Source organism: Phyllobates terribilis, unplaced genomic scaffold, assembly GCF_046119375.1.
Source record: "Phyllobates terribilis strain yellow unplaced genomic scaffold, ASM4611937v1 Scaffold_1__5_contigs__length_1240528914, whole genome shotgun sequence".
NCBI classification, from domain to species: domain Eukaryota; kingdom Metazoa; phylum Chordata; class Amphibia; order Anura; family Dendrobatidae; genus Phyllobates; species Phyllobates terribilis.
Genome location: NW_027362761.1, coordinates 536,027,440 through 536,052,113, shown reverse-complemented (window position 1 = coordinate 536,052,113; position 24,674 = coordinate 536,027,440). Strand labels below are relative to the sequence as shown.

General features: G+C 43.0%; 1 protein-coding gene across 1 annotated transcript in view; it reads left to right on the top strand.

The window, feature by feature from the left end:
• Positions 1-2,981: 2,981 nt before the first annotated feature.
• LOC141268723 (C-C motif chemokine 21b-like) overlaps positions 2,982-24,674 on the top strand; it is a 71,494-nt gene continuing 49,801 nt past the window's right edge. Inside the window, exon 1 of the mRNA XM_073680347.1 lies at positions 2,982-3,138. Within this exon, the coding sequence (XP_073536448.1) occupies positions 3,075-3,138 (64 nt within the window). The 5' untranslated portion in view covers positions 2,982-3,074. The remainder of the gene's footprint in view (positions 3,139-24,674) is intronic.

Here is a 24,674-nt window from a genome sequence, read left to right as displayed (position 1 = left end):
AATCACAAATTACCTTGCCAGATAAGCTGTAAGGAAAATCTGAAAAAAATGCATGATTAACAAGAAATACAAGCCAAGAATAAAGTTTATGGCTACTGCATTGATGCAGTTGCTAAAAAAGAGAGTAAAGTAAACTAGCAGCAGGAATAAGAAAGCCATGGGAAATGCATCAGGTCACAATAAAACACTGAAGATGACATACTACAAAATGCACATCCCCTATAAACACTCCCCTACCGCAAACAAATAAAACAGCAGAGGAGATAATGAATCATTTCACTAAGGAGGAAGCTGCTGATAGGAGCTAGTAGATCAGTCTCTGCAGTCTTGTGGTTATCCATGAGTGTGCTGGTTAATATGCAAGGAAATCTAAAGTAATGCAAAGATTTAGTTCTAGTAAAGTCTTAGAGCTTGTTCACATGTTGCATTTTTTATGCATGTTTTTTAAGGGCAAGGCTATGTTCACATGTCCAGTTGTGATCAGTTAGAACAGATCCAGCAGCAATCCGTTGGCAAAAATGTTGTGCAGACACAACTTTTTATTCCTTTTTTAAATAACTGATCTCTGGATCCGTTTTTTTCTAACATTGAAGTCTATGGAAAACGGATCCGTTAATCAGCCATCCATTTTCTGTCATTTGTAAAGGATCCGTTTTTTGCACACTGGATCCAATACGCAAAAAAAATGGATCCATTACTGAATCCAGTAATCAAAAACGGTTCCGTTACAAATGAAAGAAAAATGGATGGCCGATTAACGTATGAGTTTTCCATAGACTTTAATGTTACAAAAAAACGGATCCAGCTGAGATCAGTTATTTAAAAGCAGACTAAAAACTTGTGTCCGCTCAACTTTTTTGCCAACGCATTGCTGCTGGATCTGTTCTAACGGATCACTACTGGACATGTGAACATGGCCAAAAAAATGTTGCACTTCACAGTACAACCAAAGTGAATGAGACTTCTGAAATCTCACACAGATGCTGCTTATTTTTTCTAGCGGATTTGAACGGTCCAAATCTGCAGAGTGTCAGCTCTTTCAGCAGTTTTGCAGCATTGTTCACCAATTCAAATGAATGGATAAAAAAGTGAGAAAAACGCATCAAAAACACATAAAAATGTCAAAAATGCGTCTTTTACACAACTTCTTTCCTACAGAAAAATTAGCTTCAAATACTTTTTCAGGGGGTCTCACCCTGTAACCCGCCTGAATAAGCACTAAATAAATGCTGAAAGGTATAAACATATACAAAGCAATGTAAAAATACCTTGCTGTACATATGTTCAGTCTTTTGATCTTCTTTTCACCAGTTCGTGTTTGTAAAGATGCAAAGTTTTTTTTAAAAAAATGACCGGCTGATCTTCAGGGGTCTTTGGCCCTTATGTCGCTCACTATTTAATTGATACAAATAAATTTATACAAGTAAAAAAAAAAAAGTAGCTGCATAGATGCAGGAATAGGCGCCTAATGAAAAAGGCTGCTTTGCTCCTTTACGGATCTGGCACTGAGTCTATGCTGCTGCTCCTTATGCCTTACTGTCTGCAGTGCTGACGTCTCATCAACAGCGCTGCAGCCAATTAGTGAGTTGTGAATGGCTCAACCTTAGCAGAGCCACTGAGCTCAATGATTGGATGCAGCGATAGCACTGCAGCCATTGAACTCAGTGGCTCTGCCAAGGTTGAGCCATTCACAGCTCACTAATTGGCTGCAGCGCTGTCGATGTGACATCAGCACTGCAGACAATAAGACATCAGAAGCAGCGGCGGCGACTCGGTACTGAAACCCCCTTTAAATCGATGCCATATTTACTTTAAAAATTTATGTAATAATGGCTGTAAAATCCTTGATGAACGATTAACTCAATCTACGCCCACATAGCCTGATTGGCGGCTCATTAATGTCCCTCCTACCTACTGCTGCTGAGATCTCACACTGCTCAGTACAAGCTGCAGCTGTCAGGCTGGGCAGGTGGAGAATGAAGACACTGGGACTCATGATCTCTCTACTCTTTAGCTGAACTAATAGAATGATCATTTTGATATCAGGCTTATACAGCCATTCTGGCATGAATTTTTGATGTAAATACACCAGTCTCTTCAGGCCCAAAAGATCTATCTACTAAGGCAGGGTTCCCCAACTCCAGTCCTCAAGGCCCACCAACAGGTCATGTTTTCAGGATTTCCTTAGTATTGCACAGGTGATGTAACTATTGGCCTGTGCTGATGATGGAATTATCACCTGTGCAATACTAAGGAAATCCTGAAAACATGACCTGATGGTGGGCCTTGAGGACTGGAGTTGGGGAACCCTGTACTAAGGTATCTGCAGCTGATCTGCAGTACCTGGCTACAGCTGCTACACATTGCACAGAGCTGCGCAGTTCGGCTCCATTCACTGTCTATGTCTGGCTGAATAAATAATTGGTTGGGGGTGCCAAGTGTCGAACCTAAACTTTTCTGCTATTGGAAACATATCCTAAGGACAGGTCATCGATTTCAGGAGACTGGAGAACTTCTTTAATATTTTTCCATATAATGTCGGACAGTTGATCCTTCCTTTTGTTTTTGTTTTTTAATTTGGTACAAGCCCTCAGCCTCATATTCTTTATAACCTGCAAACAGTAAAAGAGTCCGAGGGCAGAGACCGACACGTAGCTCAGACTAGGAGCCTTGTACAGAAAATAATAGGAGATTTTATAATTAAAACCATTTGCAAAGTTTCTTATTTTTTTTTTTTTTTGGAGCAAAATTACAATATCACAATGGTTTAAATTCGCCTTTAAAGTAATAGCAAGAAATGCATCCTTGAAAAGAACAAAAGTTCTATTCTTTCTCCCATGCTGCAATACATTTTTACTTCTTTTAAGAAAATGCAATATGCGATATGAACCTGGCGCTGACTCCACCCCAGATAAAGGTGTGAACAGTCAGAGAAGGAAATCATCGAGAAAAATCAGCCCCTGGGCTTCGGGCCAAAATAAATAGTTTCCAGCAGTCTATAAATATAGAGGGCTGGAGGGGAGCGCTCGTATAACGTGTCCAAGTCTCCACTCCACAACTGACACTCGCTCAGGATGAAGACATCGTGGACTCTGCTCATCCCCGGCCTCCTTCTGTGTCACCTTGTCTACCTGCGAGGTAAGCGCTGTATACACTGTATATACTGCTCATATATAACCTCAGGGCAACCTGCTCCTGCACCGTACAGCCTAGAAGCTGAATGTACTCCAGAAATAAGTAGAGAATTAATAATATGTTTATTTTTTTAGATCATTATATATTTGTTCAATATGTTACTAATTAAGCTGAGATTTTACCGTTTATTGATTTAACTGCGTATTGATTTTTATATCATATTTGCTCAAAAACATAAAAAAAAAAATAGACGTGAGATATTAATCAAAAGTTAATGGCTGTGATGCACAGGTTACACGCTACATTGTATACGTCAGATCTAGTATAGATAGTGTGATGGAGATTAATTCATTTAGATAGTGATGTAAATGTCTGCACCTTTGTAAGGTGTCGCAGCCTGTGGAGGTGTAAATGGGTGACAGAGAATAATATGTACTAGCATTTCTGACAGTTTCTGTAATTTGGTGCAATGGGACTAATTTCCAGCATCCATGCATCCCATCCATATATTTGTGTGCACATAAAACCTGTGAATATACTGGAAAGGTTTGCAGAATTTTTAATAGGGAACATCTTACGACCAATTATACATTTTTCACTTTTATTAAAAAATCCATCAAGTTTATGTAAAGTCTCAATATTTACAGTGCTATCCCTTATTTCTCCAGACTTCTGCCCTTCTCCTCGGCAGCAGGATATCAGCTTTTGTGCCAAATCCTAACTGATCACTTCTCATTCTTGTCTAATCAGAGCTTGGAGTTTATCATAATTTCTGTGTCCTTGTTTCACCTCCGGCTTTTTGAGGATTGATCACAGGTTCTTAATGAGATTGAGATCTGGGGAGTTTCCTGGCCATGGACCCAAAATGTCACGGTTTTGTTCACCGAGCCACTTAGTTATCACTTTTGCCTTGTGACATGGTCTCCATCATGCTGCAGGGAGCATTGTTCATCACCACATTGCTCCTGGATGGTTGGGAGAAGTTCCTTTTGGAAGATGTTTAGATCCCATTCTTTATTCATGGCAGTTTCTTAGGCAAAATTGTGAATGAGCCCCCTACCTGGATGAAAAGCCCACATACATGAATGGTCTCAGGATGCTCTACTGTTGCCATGACACAGGATTTATGGTAGGTCTCACTTTTTCCATCTCCAGGCAATCATTCTTCCAGATGTCTCAAACAGTGTAAAGGGGGCTTCATCAGAAAAAATAACTTTACCCTTGTTTGCTGTCTAATCCCTGCACTTCCAGCAAAGTTATTTTCTCTGATGAAGCCCCTACAGACTGTATGGGACATCTGGAAGAATGATTGTCGAGAGACAAAAAAGTGAGACCTACCATGAATCCTGTGTCATGTCAACATTAAAGCATCATAAGACCATTCATATGTGAGGGCTTTTCATCCATGGAGGGGACACATTCACAATTTTGCCTAAGACACTGCCATGGAGCTAAACATCTTCCAAGAGGAACTTCTCCCAACCATCCAGGGGCAATGTGGTGATGAACAATGCTGCCTCCAGCATGATGGAGACCATATCACAAGGCAAAAGTGATAACTAAGTGGCTCGGTGAACAAAACCGTGACATTTTGGGTCCATGGCCAGGAAACTGCCCAGATCCCAATCCCATTGAGAACCTGTGGTCAAATCCCCAAACTTTTGGCCACAGCTGCATACATATATTTCTGTTAGATATGCATAAACTTGTATATGTATTTCTACCTCTTTCTCACTTTATGTATATATAGAGTACATAATATCTATTCTATATATCCTCTGTTTGTGTCATATATACATATATACAGTATATATATAGAGTATATATATAGTCTGAAAACTATGAAAACGAAAGAAATGAGCCGAAGCTGAAGGCTATGTTCACACTCCACGTTTTTTCAGTGTTTTTTTTCTGCAAATTCTCAGCTGAGTTTTGCAGTACCAGCAAAGTCTATGAGATTTCAGAAATCTCATGCACACAGCTTGTTTTTTTGTTAAGGATTTTGTGCTTTGCATGTTTTTTTGCATAGTAGAGCATGTCACTTCTTTCAGCATTTTTCACCCATTGAAAGTAATGGGTGGTGAAAAAAATGCTGAAAAAAACGCAGCTATCAGGTTTTGTAGTGTTTTTTGTGCCAAAACCTGATGAAATAGAATCACTATTTTTTCTTTTGCACTAAACTTCATCAGCATGCACAAGAGACAAATGTAGCACGCCCAAATCGCAGCAAAAAACACATAAAAATCACAGCAAAAATCAGTTTTTTTTCCTGCAGCTTCTTTACTGCCAAGAGAGCAGGTTTTTGCTGCAAAAAAAGAAAAAGTTAACAAAACGCCTAGTGTGAACATGGCCTTAGTTGGTATACATGTAATGTGTAGAGCACCCTCACACTCTTACCATTTCACAGAAAAAGCCAAAGAAAAAAAACAAAATGAGCAAATACCCTGCAGAAAGTAAATGAGTAAATAATAATAGTACATGTAAATAACATAGGTTGCTTAGTTATTACTATTTTGATTAAAATGCATCTCTTACATAACGACATTAATTTTCACTGCGCTTTTGCAGACATCATCATATATACTTACAGTAATATAAATGTTGATATCCATATAAATATGTAATTGGGCGTAAGATGTTTCATATTAAATATTCTGCAAATTTTTCCATATTCTGATGTGGTAGGATTGTTTTGTTTTTTTTCCATTTTCTCTCTTAAATTCCATGAAAACTTCATCCATAATATGTAATGACAATAAAGAATGTTTAGTCCAAAAAAGCTCAGATTGTCTTCTCTGTGAGTACAGAGGCTAATGAATAGCACATGGCTCCTGTATATGCTGCAGCCGCACAACAACTATGGAAGTCGCAGACATGAGAAGTGACCGGTCGTATCAACTTTAAATATATATATAGAGATATATAGATAGATAGATATATGTATATATATAGATATATATATATATATGTATCTATATATATATATAGATATGTGTAGATATATATATATGTAGATATACAGTATATATATATAGATAGATATGTAGATATATATAGATATGTAGATATATATGTAAATATATAGATATGTAGATAATATATATAGATATGTAGATATACAGTATATATATATATATATATAGATAGATAGATATGTACAGTAGATATATATACTGTATATAGATATGTAGATATATATAGATATGTAGATATATATATGTAGATATATAGATATGTAGATAATATATATAGATATGTAGATATACAGTATATATATAGATAGATAGATATGTAGATATATATACTGTATATAGATATGTAGATATATATATGTAGATATATAGATATGTAGATAATATATATAGATATGTAGATATATAGATATGTAGATAATATATATAGATATGTAGATATATATACTGTATATAGATATGTAGATAAATAGATATGTAGATATACAGTATATATATATAGATATGTAGATAGATATATATGTAGCTATATAGATATGTAGATAATATATATAGATATGTAGATATACAGTATATATATAAATATAGATAGATATATAGATATGTAGATAATATATATAGATATGTAGATCTATATATATATATATATAGATAAAGATATATTATATTTACCTTAAAATCTGCTTTGTAGATCTTGCTGTGTCATTTATTGTATTTTGCTTACTGTTTTGCAATAATATTTCACAGTCTTGCTCTGTTTCATGTTAATGAAGAAATATAATATATATAATAGTTATTTGGATGACAGACCCTTTAAAGTTACGATCGCATTAATAACCTCCACAACTATCTTATGACGTAAAACTGAGACTTAAGTGATTCGGTTGACGCCGCCCGTCGTGTTTTATTTATTTTTTGTAATTGAAGCAAATGGGTGTAAATAAACTGATGCAGAGAATTGTCATCTGTTGCCAGCCTTTTACATTCACTTTTACGGTATAGAAGCTGCAGAGCAAAAAATAATGCAAGTGTGAACCTGGTGTTACAGGACGGAGTGTTAGATAAAGATTCAAGGGTCTTTCATCTTGGTTGGCATGGTGGTTCAGTGGTTAGCAGAGTTCGCTAGAACTTGCCTCCATCTCACGCAAACATTGTGTCACTATTGAAATTTGATGCAAAATCCTGCAGCTGTAATATTTAAGTATAACACTGCATTAATAGAATGGATTCGTATTGCTAAAAGCCATATTGTCTGCCGTAGGTTGTAAGGCGAATGACAGTATATGTAAACACACACATGAGGCCACGTCACGCAGGGCAGCTTGTTAAATCACGGAAAAGAGGCGATCGATCATTATTGTAAATGTAATTGTCACTATTGGCCCCTTTACCTTTCCTGATTCTGCCATTAACATCCAATTTGTAAACAATGAGGATCAATGATAAATGACAGTTGTATACTTGATTTTTTCCTGCAATTAAACTGAATACATAAAATCACAAATATTATAATAAATGACTGGTGTATAACATATTTACTGAGGTGCACAATTACACAAAGGCCACAGCCCCACTATCAGTATTCGGTCAGTATTTTTTTTTTTCAGGAGTGGGAGACAAAACCAGGAGTGGGTGATAAATGCAGAATTGGTGACTTGTTTCTATTATACCTTTTCTCTGATTGTTCCTCACCTGGTTTTGGCTCCCACTCCTGAGAGAAAATACTGACCGTATACTGACCAAATACTGATAGTGGGGCTGTAGCCTTAAGGTAAAAAAAATGGAAGTGCTAAAAAATCAATAATAAAAACTCAATTTTATTCATATCATAATAAAAACATTTAAAATCAGAAAAGGTGCAAGAGATGAAAAGAGGGAAAACAACCCATGTAAATCACTGGCGTGCCAGGAACAGTTATCTTGAATAATTAATTTTTTATGTAAACAGCTTAATTCAAAAAATAAAGTGCAAATGTATCTATGTGTTTAGTGCATCAAGTGCATCAAGTGTCAACTGCATCTTTGTGTTAACACATAACTTATTATTAGTGTTGAGCGAGTATGTCTCATTAACCCCTTAGGCGAGCACGCTCGGGTTCTTGCCGAGTTTTTTGGCGTGCTCGGCATTTCTTTTAATGTTGCAGCGCCTGCAAGTGTCAAGGCTGTTTGACAGCGGTGAGACATGCAGAGATACCCTGTCAGATGCGGAGTCTGCGCTGGTCCTGTCCGCTCCGCATCTTGGATACGGAGGTAAGGGAGAAAAAATCTCACAGCAGCTTCTTTATCAGCTACACCTCCAATCGCCTTATGTGGAGACAGAACTGGCAACAAAACATGAAGATCATGGTGCTTCCTCTCAGAGGCTGGGCAAGTAGGGTGAGGAGGCAGCTGCATAGTGGTCTGTTTGAAAGAGGGGCACAATGTATAACTTACAGAGGAAAAGTAAATTCCTTTTCTTATTTTATTTATCAGGTAATTACTAATCAGCTCCTACCTGTAGTGATCAGTTGACTCTTTCAGAAATGTGGTTGGGTGGACAGGGAACCAAACAGCTTCCTCTGCTTGTTAGGGTGCCCTTCACTGTTGTACCTGACAGGGGCGGACACAGACAGAAGAGGCCCCTGTGCCAGAACACTCTAAGGGCCCATAGTTCATTAGCTCATCATACCGCACAATTCCACCTGCCTTGGCGGTATAAGTGGGCCCCCTTAATTCGTTGGCCCCTGGCACTAATGATGTGTTCGCACCTGTTACCTGACACAGGGGTATGTTCATACTTTAGCTTGTGCCTGATGTGAATGGTTTTGAGCTTGGGATGACTTGTAGCACCAGGTACTGCTGATGGTACTTGCTGCGGCAGGTACTACAGTGATGGAGCCAGGGTACTTCATTTCGCCCAAGTAAACTAAAGTAAAGCATATTGAATATTTTAGATTGCTTGGTCAGCACAGCAGCATCAGACGTTATAGGGTTTTGTTTATACTCAGTTACCATGGAAGCACAAAAGATTGCATTGGAGCTGTATACACAAAACGGTAAAATTGGTTTATCAATTTCAATTTTTTTTTTTTCAGATTTGCTCCATTTTTTTAATTTTAGATGCATAAGAAACAATAACAATATTGGTTGAAAAGGTTTCTGTACTCTTTCAAATCACCTCATTGAACTACATAAGCAAATAAATCTTTAGAGGAATCTAAGCAGTGGAGCTGAAATTGGCAGAAAAAAAATAACCGAAGTTCTTAAAATGATTTCTCAGAGTTTAGAAGAATGTTTAGATAAAAACTTCACAATGATGACGAACATTCGTTGCAGTCTCCAGTGTATCGCAGTGATTACAAGTGTCAACAATAATTCAGATTTATTCAGACCCGGCCAAGACTGCGGAAACCAGACCTTAAAGTTACGATAAACTTATCTTGTGCAGGTAAAGTCATGACTTGTGGAAACATAACAAAAAGACTCTCAGATACTTAAGGTAATGGCGGTAAAATATGTACAGTATTTGCAATTTTACTAAATTAATGCTGTGATTTTTCCCCAAAACTGCATGTACAAGACAAATCTGGAACACGTTTACTGCTGAGTGACATTAACCCCTTAGTCACTGTATGTCACAGTCAGGTGCATAGCTGCTGAGTAAAATAACAAATCATTCCGCTTTTCTGGATGAAACTCAGACCGATGTTTTATCTGCTTGTGTGAACCGACCCTAAGGCTGTGTGCCCACTATGCGCTTATTAAGCGTTTCCGCAGCGGCAATTCCGCCGTGGAAACACTTAAAAAACGCATGGTAGAAGGCCTGCCATGTTCCCCAATGATAATCCGTATGTACTGTGCACATGCTGCAGAAATTTCCGCTGCGGATTATCATTGTGGAAAAATTTGCAGCACTACCATTTATTTTGCGGAATTGCGGTGTTTTAGCCGCCAATGACTTGCATTGGAACGCATGACATCCGCATGACTACACGTGCACATGTGGATATCATGCAGTTCAATGTGCGGATGGTACCCGGGTCTGGAGAAGTGGAGACTCTCCTCCAGACCCGGGTACCATAGAACCTGTAGTTAAAAAAGAATTCAAATAAAAAAAAACCTTATACTCACCTTTCCGGCGCCCCCCGGTCTCCTCTGAGCGGCGCTGCTGTCTCCTTGGCTTCCGGCTGTGGTCTTCAAAGACCTTCAGTGACGTCATTTAGTCATGTGACGGTCACACGAGCGCTGACGTCAGCGGTCAGGTGATGGTTGTGTAACCATCACATGACTAAATTACGTCATGGAATGTCCTTTTTAGAGCACCGGGAGCCGAAGATACCGGACGCATCGCTGAGGAGACCGGGGGCCATCGGAAGGTGAGTATAATGTTTTTTTTTATTTTTTTTTACTATTGATGCTGCATTTGCTGCATTGTAACTTGGTCACAGTATATAAATCCATGCCGGTTGCATGGATTTATATAGTGTGACCAAGTTGTCAAGCACTTTTCCAATTGATGCTAAAATCGCTTGGAAAGCACTTGACATCCCGCATGTGAAATCGCATGTTAAAAACGCTTCACATCCGCTTCTACCTGGCAGGAAAAAACGCATGTAAAATCCGCATGTAAAATCCGCATGCGTTTTTTCTGCCAGAGAGATGCAGAAACGCTCAGGAAAAATCCGGAGCATTTTTGCATCGTGGGCACACAGCCTAACAGTGTAATTGTTGAAATATTTCAAAATTGTGGGGCCCTACTTTGAATTTCGTCCAGGGCCCCAATTTGTCTAAAACTGGCCCTGGATCAGAGCACTGACAGCAAAATGCAGAGGCTTGATGAAGGCACCTGTCTCTGCCTTTGTTGGTCTTGGGTTGGGCTTCAAAGGAGTCAGGGGTGTACTGCCCATGGCCGCTAAGAGGCCCGTGAGTTAGGGGGGACCGGCCTCCTCTTCTTCCCCTATCATCACAATTTCAGCGGTATCCGTGCCCCCAGGATGTAAATATCGTTGAATAGAGCTAAAGGCTAGTGTTGAGCCACCCCCGTAGTGTTCGAGTTCGGTTCGGTTCGTCGAACACCCGTGTGTTCGCCGAACTGTTCGTCGAACTGTTCGTCGAACACCTTCGAACACCGTTAAAACCAATGGCAGGCAAACAAAAACACATAGAAACACATAGAAAACACCTTCAAAGGTGTCCAAAAGCTGACAAACTGCTCAGAAGACATAACTAACACATGGAAAAGTGACAAGTACATATAGTCATGCGAAAATAAAAGAGGTGGAGGATTAAAAGGAGGGGGAGACACAGATATAGGCATGTCATGCCCTTCTAAAATCCAAAAAGTGAGAAGCCGACACGGCCAGTCCGCTCCTGCCCGTGCCACCTCCGTGTCGCCGGGTTTGTGCCAGAGCCGCGGTGAACCCTGACGGCCAGCCCCCCTCTCCCAATACTGGTGCCTGTCCGCTGGTGGGTCGAGCGAGCCCCCCTGTGGTGTAGGCAGCTCTAAGCTTTTTAATTTAAATTGTCTCTCTAATTTGAATGAATACACTTTAAATCCATTTACAAGGATCTATTGGAGGGCAAGTCTCATGCCAGCAGCCGCGGTAATTCCAGCTCCAGTAGCGTCCACTAAAGCTGCTGCAGTTAAAAAGCTTTTATAAGGATCGAGCTCGGCTGTCCACCGCAAGGCATCCTACTGCCAGTCCCAGCCCCTATGCCTTGGGGTGCCTCCTGATGCTCTTCACTAAGTATCCCATGGTCCCGAAGCATTTCCTTTGAAAAAATTAAGTGTCTAAACTACAGGTGGTGCAGCTTGCTTAACAGCCGGGATAATCCGCTCACTAGCAGACACTGCTACTAGGCACAAAGTATTTCCTGGGCTAGATGCAGTTAAAAATTTGTAATTAGATACTCTCGTTGGATGCTGAGAAAGCATTCCATAGAGTCTCCTGGCACGCCATATATGATTCTCTTAAAAAGCTTGGGATAGGGGTCTAGGGGACCCTTTTATAGCCAAAATCACGGCCCTGTATCGCAATACGTCACCTAGGCTGAAGATAAATGGAACTGTAGCACCCTGAGGGCTCGGTTGCTACAGACGTATTGCACCTCACCCAGAGGTGTGATATCTCACTCTCAGGTAAGGATGGAGTGTGGATCAGGACCCGACACCTGCATGCATTACACCACATTGCCGTGGGGCAGGGCGACCAATATGCCCCTGAGATGGGCACGACAGTCCCTGTCCCTGGCTGGAGTGGGGGGAGGGAACACTGAGGAAGGGGAACCCTGTAGTGCAGGAGCAGGGAGGAAGCAGTTCCTGGGTGCATTGAGAAGGGAGTATAAAAGGTGGGCACCATCTTAGTTCAGTGCAGAGAAGTCTGAGCAGAAGTGGCAGGGAGCAGGGGCTCTGCATGAGCTCTGCTCCGGAGGCGGGCCTAGTAACAGAGGCCCAGGCCTGGAAGAGGGAGAAGGAAGGAAGAGGAGCGGAGAAGGCTCCAGAAACGAGGAATGAAGGGATCCCAGGGGTGCGGACGGGCGAGTCGCCACCGCACGCCCGAATCCACCTGCGTGGAGGGGTCAGGCCAAAGGGGGAGACCGGTCCCCGAACTAGTGGAGGCAGGAAACGACCCTCAGCTAGAAACCGGAGGCTCTGACATTTTATGTGGCGCAGCCCCTCGCTACACCCGCTAGGAAGGCACCACATAGGGTCAGGGAAACTGGCGCCAAGTTTACCAAGAGGAGGCCCGAGGCAGCCGGACAGAAGTGTTGGTAAGAAAGGCCAGACAAAGGACACACAAAGGGGGTCCTGTGAAGTGCTCCAAAGTTATCTGGGAGTTGTCTGAGCCCCTCACCTGGTGAGCACAGTACGACGTGGGCAGCCGTTACCTGCAGACGTGGTCTGGATAATAAGAACTGTGAGTAAAGGCCCTGAACTGCATCACTGACTCCGTGTCGTTACTGCTGCTGCCCTGCACCATCACCCCCATCCTCCGCATACACTGCCCTGAGGCTATACTCCTCCCGTGGGGAGTTATGCTACGCTCTGCTGCACCCACAACACCAGCCTCAGTGGTCTGCCCTGTAGCGGCGGTTCACTCTGACCGCAATCCACGGGTGGCGTAGTCGGACATTTAAACATGAAAACCACATAAATAGTTCCGCCACTGGTTTGACCGCCCTGAGCCACGGAACCGGGTCGCCGCCACGAAGACTACAACCACCAGCATCCACCAAAAAGGGTCCGGCTCCGGGTGTCCCAAGGCCCAGGGGGTGCGTCAGAACATTTTCATCACCTTTCACAATCACCAATGGGACAAGGCAGTGATGTCCTCTGTCCCCTCTCTTATACATCCTAGTGACGGAGCACCTGCTCTCATCAATTCGCCATAACCCCAATATTAGGTGGATTGAGGTGGGAGGCACCGAGTACAAGTGCTCTCTATTTGCTGATGATGTCCTAGTATATATCACTCAATCACATATATCCATCCATGCTGTTATGGCTGAAATAGATCACTTTGTTACATGGTAAAATTTTAAAATCAATGCAGCGAAGTCTGAGGCCCTCGATGTCTCCCTCCCCAAATCCATATAGGATTCCATCCAGTCCAACTTTCCCTTTGCCTGGCCCTCACAGGGTATCAAATACTTAGGAATTCCTATTCATAGAGACCTCTCCCATCTATGTTATCTTAATTTTGGGCCCTTTATTGAACAACTCCATACAGACCACGGTTGGCAAGTTAGAACTGTAAGATTCACTACGTGAACCACTGGTGTTTTGTGGAAAAGCACATGTACACTGCGTTCCAAATTATTATACAAAAAGTGTTTAGGAGTGATAAGGGAAGAATTTGTTTGTTTGTCAGTTAAACTCATTGATGGTGATGTGTGTCAGGGCTCTTTATATCACTGTAAGCAATTGCAGACACCTGTGCTAATTAGTTTGGCAGGTGTGTCCAATGAAAGGCAAGACTACTTAAGAAGGCTCTCTCACATTATTAAGCAGCCTACATTTTCTGCCAAAATGGGAAAGAAAAAGGATGTGTCGGCTGCTGAGAAGCAACAAATTGTGGAGTGTTTAGGTCAAGGCATGACTACAATCAACATTGTGCGATGATCAGGATGAAGTGTCTTGGCAATCAAGAAGTATGTAGCTGATTCACAGTACACACGTGTGCGTGCTGATAAGGGCAAATTGAGGACTCTTTCCTACAGGCAATTACGTCAGGTTGAAAGAGCAGCGGCAAAAAAGCCTTGTCATAGCAGCAGACAAGTTTTTGAAGCTGCTTGTGCCTCCAACGTCCCCCGAACAACAAGATGCAGGGTCCTTCAGAGGTTTGCAGCTGTGCATGCGCCATCCTGTCGACCTCCTCTATCCACTTCACACAAGCAGAAACGGCTCCAGTGGGCCAAACATTACATGAAGACTGATTTCAAAACTGTTTTGTTCACGGATGAGTGCCGTGCAGCGCTCGATGGTCCAGATGGATGGAGTGGAGGATGGCTGGTTGATGGACACCCCACGCAAACACGGCTACAGCGCCAACAAGGAGGAGGTGGAGTAATGTTTTGGGCTGGAATCATGGGGAGAGAGATTGTCGGCCCCTTTAGGATCCCTGAAGGCGCTAAAGATGAACTCCATAATGTATGTGGATTTTCTCAAACAGCACTTCCTGCCATGGTTCAAGAAGAAGAACCGTGTATTTCACAGCAAGATCATTTTTCTGCATGATAATGCACCATCTCATGCTGCACATAAAACATCTGCATCTCTGGCTGATATGGGCATAAAAGGGGACAAACTTATGGTGTGACCCCCATGCTCCCCTGACCTCTACCCCATTCAGAACCTTTGGAGCATCATTAAAAGGAGTGTCTATGATGGCGGGAGGCAGTTCACATCTAAGCAACAGCTCTGGGAGGGTATTCTGTCCTCATGCAAAACAATTGAAGCAGAAACCATCCAAAACCTGACAAATTCAATGGACGAGAGAGTTCAGAAGCTCCTTTCGAACAAGGGGTCCTATGTGAAAATGTAACATCACCTAGAATAAAGTTTTGAGTTGAAAACTGTTTGATTTCAGTTTCTAACAACCTGCTAATGCTTATAATTTCAAAAATGACCATTTTTTTGGTCTTCATTAAAATGAAAAGGTTGATCGAAAAGTTTGGGGGATCTAAGAGTGTGGCAACCCAGTAGTCATGATTACTTCGAATTCTGACAATATGAGGGTCATGCTGCAGGTAGTGCAGCAAGAATGCACTTATGTGCCTTGCGCATCTCGGAGCCCCAAAATTATTTTCCGGGCTAGATGCAGCTAAAAATTATTTTTAATTTTAAATCTGGTGAAGCTTTAGTATAGATGGCCTAATAGGATCAGTGCTGCACACTGCTACAAAGCCCAAATTATTTTCCAGTCAAGATACAGATAAACATGATTAGTAATTTGAAAGCTTAAAACGGTTGGTAGGGTGATTTTAACCAATCATCAAGCTTTTACTCTCCCCAGGATGACACAGGGGTAGAAAAGTCGTTTCGGATCCATGATTTGTTCATCTTTATGAACGTGAGTCTGTCTACATTATCAGTGGAGAGCTGCGTGCGCTTATCTGTCAGCACACCACCAGCAGCGCTGAACACACGTTCAGACAGAACGCTGGCTGCGGGGCATGACAAGATCTCCAAGGCGTAAGTGGCTAGCTCCGGCCATTTATCCAGATTGGAAGCCCAAAAAGAGCAAGGGTCCAGTGACACAGTCGTGGCTTCAATGTTTACTTGTAGATACTCCTGTACCATCGTCTCTAGGCGTTGACTATGTGTCAGACTTCTTGTCTCCTGTGGCCTTGCAAAGGATGGGCTAAAAAAGTGGTGAAATGATTCCGCAAAATTGATGTTACCAGCAGATACTGTGGTTCTGTTACGGTTTGAGTGCTGAACACTTGACGGTCCCACGGTTGGCAAGTTGGAACTGTGAGATTCACTACGTGCACCACTGGTATTTTGTGGAAAAGCACATGTAAGATTCTGCAACAGTCTCTGCTGATACTCCTGCATGCGTGCATCCCTTTCTATGGCAGGAATAATTTCTGCAAATTTACTTTTGTACCGGGGATCTAACAGTGTGGCAACCCAGTAGTCAGGATTATTTCTAATTCTCACAATTCGAGGGTCATGTTGCAGGTAGTGCAGCAAGAAGGCACTCATGTGTGTTGCGCATCCAGGAGCACCAAGTCCCTGTTGTGTTGGTGGCGAGGTAACAATCATGCTTCCTTCCTCTGTCCTCTCCCCCCAACCTCGCACAACAGAAATGTGATCAAGGTCTCCCTCATCTGATGAGTCTTCCATCAGTTCGTCCTCCACTTCTTCCTGGGCTCCTGCACCTTCCTCACTAGTTTGGCTGCTACCATGCGCCCTGGTAAAACCATCTCCCCCACCCTCACATGCCTGCCGCCTTGGTGCTGCCGACCGTCTGGACCTTGCAGATGTTAGCCCTTCCGCATACAACTCCTCCTCCTCTACTTCCTCCACCTCCTCTTGTGCCACCACCTGACTCCGAATTCTGTTTAACATGTGCTCCAGCATGTAAATCACCGGAATAGTCATGCTGATAATGGCATCGTCAGCACTAAACATCTTCGTCGCCATTTCAAAACTGTGCAGAAGGGTGCATAGGTCCCTGATCTGAGACCACTCCTCCAGCGTGATTTGCCCCACCTCTGAATCTCGTTGGCCCAGGCTATACGTCAGAACGTATTGCACCAGGGCTTGTCGGTGCTGCCACAGTCGCTGCAACATGTGCAGAGTTGAATTCCACCGGGTAGGCACATCGCATTTTAGCCGGTGAAGTGGCAGGCCCAACGACTTCTGTAGAGATGTAAGTCGCTGAGCTGCGGGATGTGAACGGCGGAAGTGAGCACACAGCGACCGTGCCCTCTGCAGAAGGCCATCTAGTCTGGGATAGTGGGCTAAAAATTGCTGGACAACCAGGTTCAACACGTGAGCCATACAAGGCACGTGTGTGACATTGCCCCGGCGAAGGGCCGCACCCAGGTTTGCAGCATTGTCGCACACGGCCTTCCCTGGTTTCAGGTCCAGTGGAGACAACCATTCATGAAATTGGTTCTCCAGAGCTGACCACAACTCCTCAGCTGTGTGACTCACATTTCCCAGACATTTCAATGTAAAAACCGCCTGATGACGTTGAGCCCTACTGCCAGCATAGTAAGGAGGTGTGCAGGATCCCTTCTGCGCAGTTAGAAAGCTTGTGGCATGACCAGACAGGCTTTGGGTGCAGGTGGAAGACCGAGAGGAGGTTGAGGAGGCAGAAGCAGTGGAGGAACTTTGACATAAAGAGGATTGACGCACAACTCGTGGGGACGGCAAGACTTGGACAGCAGCCCCTTGTCCTGCTGTCACCATAGTTACCCAGTGCCCAGTCAGCGACATGTAACGCCCCTGTCCATGCCTACTCGTCCAAGTGTCTGTGGTGAAATGCACCCTGTCACACACAGAGTTTCTCAAAGAAGCGGTGATGTTGTGTGCGACATGCTGGTGGAGCGCAGGCACACCTTTCTTTGAGAAGTAGTGCCGACTGGGCATCTGGTACTGGGGCACTGCGACGGACATAAGGTCTCGAAAATCCTCTGTGTCCACCAGGCGGAAAGGCAGCATTTCTGTAGCCAAGAGCTTGCAGATGGTGAAATTCAACCTCTTAGCTTTCTCATGGCTAGGAGGAAATGGTCTTTTACTTGTCCACATCTGAGGGACCGAGGGCTGGCTATTGTGCTTAGACGGGGTTGATAAGGGTGTCCCCGGCAAACTGCCGGTCTGTGAGGAAGATGCAGGCGGACATGTTAGGTTGCCTTGATCCAAAGGTGGTGCTATCGATGTCGGACAGAGCTCAACACCAGCTGGTGTTACCACCTCCAAAGAAAATGATGACCTGCCAATCACGCTGGCTGTTGCGGGTAAAGAGGTGGCAGGTCTGCGCCCCAAAACAGGTGTGACTGCTGTCCCCCCAGTCACAGAGGATGAAGAGGCCGCGGATGCACAAGATATGGCAGACGGTGATTGGCCCGGCCGGCTAGGCCGCATTGTAGCACACTGAGCTTCCCACTGCAACTTATGCTTCATGTCCATGTGCCGGTTCATGCATGAAGTACTCAAACTATGTATTTTTTGGCCTCTACTTAGCTTTTGCTGACAAATGTTACAGATAACACGAGTTGGGTCATCTTTATCGATCTGAAAAAATGCCCAGGCTATGCAAGGCTTAGCACCCATGCGACCTGAAGAGCCACCACGACTTGTGGTGAGAGGCAGAGTTGTGTTTGAGGATGCAGTTGTTGACGTGCTTCCAGTACTACGTCTCTGTCCAGGAAGGCGCAACCTGACCTCGTCGTCACTAGCATCTTCCTCCACCTCCTCTGCTGACCTCATCTCTTGGCTGACTGTGGGTTGACAGTAAGTGGGATCTCCGACCTCATCATCATCACCCTGTGCGTTATCACACCCGTCGTCCTCAGAGCCAACCTGTTCCTGCCCTGACAAAAAACTAAAGTTGTCACTCCAATCAGGTATTTGAGTCTTATCATCGTCTTCCTCATTGTCTCCACCAACAGGAGTTACAGTTTGGGAATGAGGGTCTACATTATGGTCAGAACCTTCTGCGTCTGGTCCTGGATCCGACTCATAAAGATTCTGGGCATCAGTGCAGATCATTTCCTCGTCTGGATTCACAGAAGCGCTGGAGTCGACCTCTGATTCCCAGGCTATAGTATGAGTAAACAGCTCTGCAGACTCAACCATCTGTTCTACCTCATACTCAGACGGGCAGCTGGAGATTTGGGAGCTGTGAGGAAGCAAGTGCGATTTGGGTGACACCTTTGAGGACTGGAGTATTTGTGATGTTGAAGTTGATGTGGAGGAGAGCCCACTTAAAGGAGCACTTGATATCCGTTGAAGCACCTGCTGTTTTTGTGCCTCATCTGGAATTTGTAGCGATTGGCGTGGCCGTAAGAAAGGGATCTTATCACATTGTCCGCTAAAAGAAGTAGACATTTTAGTTTGGCTGGAAGATGGTCTTTCTTCTGCAGATGTTACTGTTGCTTTAACACCTACCCCACGGACACAACCTTTTTTCCCCTTCCCAACACGCCTATTCCCCTTTCCACCAGCAGCAGGCCTTTTTCCACTCATTTTGGTGGTTAACTAATTCACAACTCTGGAGTTGTTTGCACAAAAAAACAATGGATGGGAACCGAGCAGAGCTGAGTGGCCAAACTGTGGTATTAGGCCAAAACTATTGGCTGGGTTAGATGCAGAAAAAAATTATTTTGAATTTGCAACCTGATGGAGGTCAGTATAGATGGACTAATACAAATAGTCCCACACACAGCTAGAAGCCCAAATATTTTTTCAGAGGTACTGTAGATGCAGATAAAAATTAGTTTTAATTTGCAACCTGATGGAGGTCAGTATAGATGGACTAATAGAGAAAGTCCGACACACTACTAGAAGGCCAAATATTTTTTCAGAGGTAGATGCAGAAAAAAATATATTCAGTTTGCAACCTGATGGAGGTCAGTATAGATGGACTAATACAAATAGTCCCACACACAGCTAGAAGCCCAAATATTTTTTCAGAGGTACTGTAGATGCAGATAAAAATTATTTTTAATTTGCAACCTGATGGAGGTCAGTATAGATGGACTAATAGACCAAGTCCCACACACCGCTAGAAGCCCAAATATTTTTTCAGAGCTAGATGCAGAAAAAAATTATTTTTAATTTGCAACCTGATGGAGGTCAGTATAGATGGACTAATAGACCAAGTCCCACACACCGCTAGAAGCCCAACTATTTTTTCAGAGCTAGATGCAGAAAAAAATTATATTCAATTTGCAACCTGCTGGAGGTCAGTATAGAAGGACTAATAGAACAAGTCCCACACACTGCTAGAAGCCCAAATATTTTTTCAGAGCTAAATGAAGAAAAAAAATATTTTTAATTTGCAACCTGATGGAGGTCAGTATAGATGGACTAATAGACCAAGTCCCACACACTGCTAGAAGCCCAAATATTTTTTCAGAGCTAGATGCAGAAAAAAATTATATTCAGTTTGCAACCTGATGGAGGTCAGTATAGATGGACTAATAGAATGATGCTATGCCCAAAAGATTTTACTTCACTAGGTGCAGTAAAAAAATTGGTATTCTATACACAGGTGTTATATCTTGCAACACAGATAGGTTACTCCACTGACTAACACACTCTGCAATAGGCCAAAAAGGATTAGCTTTGCTAGATTCAGCCAAATGCTGTGAAAAAAACTTGCACAGCACTGGCACAGACCTGCCTGGCAAAAACTGATAGGAACTGATGTAACCTAGTCCTGAAAAGGACTCCAATTACAATTAGTCTTTACTCCCACAACCTATCTATTTAAGAGCACAGACCTCCCTGATAAAAGTCGTAGGAAATGCTGTAACCTAGTCCTTAAAAGGACTGCAATCACAACTATTCCCTACTCCCAAGCTATCTGTAGATTTGTGCGAAAATTGGCTTGAAATTAACAAGGTATAGCACACACAGCAACAGCGGTGCCGTCTAACACGCAGCTGCAGCAGTGAGAAAATGGTGGCGACGGGGAAAATGGCTTGATCTTATAGGGCAAGGACATGTGACATACACTGCCAATGACACATGCCCTTGCTTGTGTGAAAAAAAGCACTTCGCTCCGTGTGTGCGCTGCTGATAGGCTGACAGATTGCACCTCCCCACTGCAAATGCGGGAAAGAGAAAAAAAAATGGAGATCTTCATTGTTCCTGCAGAGATCCATCCCCTGCCCCTCCCCCCACCCCGCTGTACACTCAAGCTGCGTATTAACATTAATTTTCATCATTACTGAGAAAAAATCCAGTTATGATTTTGGTGCACGAACAGTTATCGAACATAACCTCAAACAGCCGAATTTTTCTCAAATTGCTCGTGTTCGCCGAACGGCTCGAACACCGCCCAAAACAGCTCGAATTTGAGATTGGCGAACAGTTCGAGTAGAACAACGCTCATCTCTACTAAAGGCTCTCTGACCCACCATTCAGTCTGCAGGATCTAGATGTAAATGAAGAAGGACAAGGAAATTAAGATCTAAATGTAAATGACAGAGATAGAAGGAGGTGAAGATCGAAATGTAAATTAAGGAAAAAGAGAAGGAGGTGAAGATCAAGATATCAATTAAGAAGAAAGACAAAGAGAAGAAGAAGATCTAGCTGTGGACTTGGAGAAATAGATTGTACATGTTTAAACCTTCCAGGGACATTCTCCACGAAGACGGATGACTACTGTGCTTCATGGTTGACTTGGAAGCTGAAGTATTTTGGAAAGACTAATTGAGTTGTCACAATGTTGTGCAACATAAGTAACAATTTATCTTATTGTAAAATAAACACCAATGCCAAGTTTATTCCTTTTAAAAGACACAAAGCTTTACACAGGGAAAAGGATAATTGGTTCCAGCTTTACGATTTCTGTTATCAGGACAGAACGTGTCTGCAGTATAGTGTTTAATTTCATATTTCTGCAAAATATTTGAAAATAAACATAAACATTTCTGGGTCAAATAATCAAGTTTAAGTTTTTTTTTTCATTTACTTTTACATGACACTTTCTCTACTCCATATGTGGTTTCACCATTCCAGATGTATTTCTCTGGGTTATTGCGCCTTATTATTGTGTGGTGGTTGAGATTTTAGAGAGACAATGTATGGATTAGTGTTTCCCATTTGTATGGCACTTTGTGAGGCCCTATAACACCATCTGGTCGCACCCTAACTAATCCCAATATGCAGCTTATTAATTAGGGCTTGTGCACACGACCGAATAAATCATCAAAACCATGGGTAGCACTCGTACCCTTGTTACTCTATGGGGCTGCGCATGTCTGATTTTTTCCTCGGCCCAAGTGGTTAGAAGAAAAAAGAAAAATCGCAGAATTCACGATTTACCTCCGAAAATCAGTTGGCACTCGCTCATTCATGTCTATGGGTCCATGAAAAAAAAAAAAGAATTGGATATGACATCCGAGTGCAGTTTGATTTTCACTGACTGACAGAATAGAGAAGGCGGAGAAACTTTTCTTTTCTTTTTCTCTCCATTTCAGAGAAAATTGGATCCCATTCTGATCAAACTCTGATTAAACTCTGAGACTGTGATTAGCATGAACAGACCAATTTTCTGGGATGGAGAGAAAACGTTCGTGTGAACCTAGCCTTTCAGCGAACAAGTAACAACTAAGAACCTGTCACGTGAAAAAACTTTATTAACCTGCAGATATGGGGTTAATCTGTAGGTTATTAGCATCCAGAACCTGCCCGGTGCCGGCACTTAGAACCTCGCCCGCTGCCGACAGGAAATTAACTTTATTTCTCAGAGTAATGTTCAGGTTTCAGTCACGGGGGCGGCACCTGTGCGGATTCAGTCATTGCTCTGTATATAAATAGTGGCGACTGTAGCTGCACCCCCTGCAGTGATTGACAGCCAGCCCTAATGCTGATCCTGCTGTCAGTTAGTGCCGGGGCGCAGTTACAGCCGCTGCTCACTAAACACAGAGCGGTGACTGAACTGGTGCCACCCCCCGTGATTGAAACCCGAATGCTGCTGGGGGCAATAAAATTAATTTCCTCCCGGCAGTAGGGGTCTAAGTGCCGACACCGGGCAGGTTCAAAATGCTATTAACCTACAGATTAATCTCATATCTGCAGGTTAACAGCATTTTCTCATGTGACAGGTTCCCTTTAAAACTTCACTCATTGGTGATTTTTAATTTTTGTGCCTTTTGTTTTTCTGTTCCCCATTTTCGAAGACCCATAAATTTGTTATTTTTCTGTCAACATAGCCATAAGAGAGTTCTTTCTTTTCTAATTTTACCATGCAATATACACAAAAATGGAAAAAAAATCTACGTGGAATGAAATGGTGAAAAAAATACAATTATACTATTGCTTTTTTAGATTTTGTTTTTTTTGTCACATCATCATATAGTGATAATGACCCGTGAACATGATTCTCCAGGACTGCTCGACTGCGACAGTCTTGCACAAATTTGCATTGTGTCGCCAATTACAAAGACAAGTAACATTTTTATTTTTTTGGCAACGTAGCTTTTTGAGAGCTTATTTTCTGCATGCCAAGATTACAGTTTTATTAACCCATTAACGATGAATAATGGGTGTAGTATGCCAAAAGCGGGTGTCAGTCCCAGAATTATGATGGATTGTATCCATCATGTAGTTGAACTGCCACTGTGTTCAAGCACAAAGTGACAGGTCCGTGCCGGCACCTTTCAACGACAGCTGACCGTCACAGCTAGTGGTGCAGGGATTATTATTGTTTATTATTATAGCGCCATTAATTCCATGGCGCTTTACATGTTTAAAAGGGATATACATAGCAATTAACAAGTACAATAATTTGAACAAAAACGAGTCAGCGACTGGTACAGCAGGAGAGAGGAACCTGCCAACGAGGGCTCACAATCTACAAGGGATGGGTGCGGATACAGTAGGTGAGGGCACAGCTGGTCGTGCAGTGGTATGGTGGAGTGAGGGTTACTGCAGATTGTAGACTTGTCGGAAGAGGTGGGTCTTCAGGTTTCTTTTGAAGGTTTCCACGGTAGGCTAGAGTCTGATATGTTGGGGTAGAGAGTTCCAGAGTAAGGGGGATGCACAGGAGAAATCTTGTATGCGATTGTAGGAAGAGGAGATAAGAGGGGAGTAGAGAAGGAGGTCTTGTGAGGATTGGAGGTTGCACGCAGATATGTACCGGGAGACTAGATCACAGATGTATGGAGGAGATAGGTTGTGGATGGCTTTGCATGCCATGGTTAGGGTTTTGAACTGGAGTCTCTGGGCAATGGGGAGCCAGTGAAGGGATTGACAGAGGGGAGAGGCCGGGGAATAGCGGGGGGACAGGTGGATTAGTCAGGCAGCAGAGTTTAGGATAGATTGGAGAGGTGCGAATGTGTTAGAAGGGAGGCCACAGAGCAGGAGGTTGCAGTAGTTGAGGCGAGAGATGATGAGGGTGTGCACTAGGGTTTTTGCAGATTCATGGTTGATGAATGTGCGGATCCGGGAAATATTTTTGAGTTGGAGTCGGCAGGAAGTGTAAAGGGCTTGGATATGTGGTTTGAAGGAGAGATCAGAGTCCAGGGTTACCCAAGGCAGCGAGCTTGCAGTACTGGGGAGAGTGAACAGCCATTGACGATGATAGAAAAGTCAGATGGGGGGTTGAGCGAGATGGTGGAAAGATGATGAATTCAGTTTTATCCATACTAAGTTTTAGAAATCTAGCAGAGAAGAAAGATGAAATAGCGGACAGGCAGTGTGGGATTCTGGTTAGTAAGGAGGTAATATCAGTTCCAAAGAGGTAGATCTGTGTGTCATCAGCATAGAGGTGATACTGAAAGCCGTGAGACTCTATGAACTGTCCCAGGCCGAAGGTGTAGATGCAGAAGAGCAGGGGTCCTAGAACTGAGCCTTGGGGAACACTGACACATAGGGGGCGAGATGAGGAGGTGGTTTGT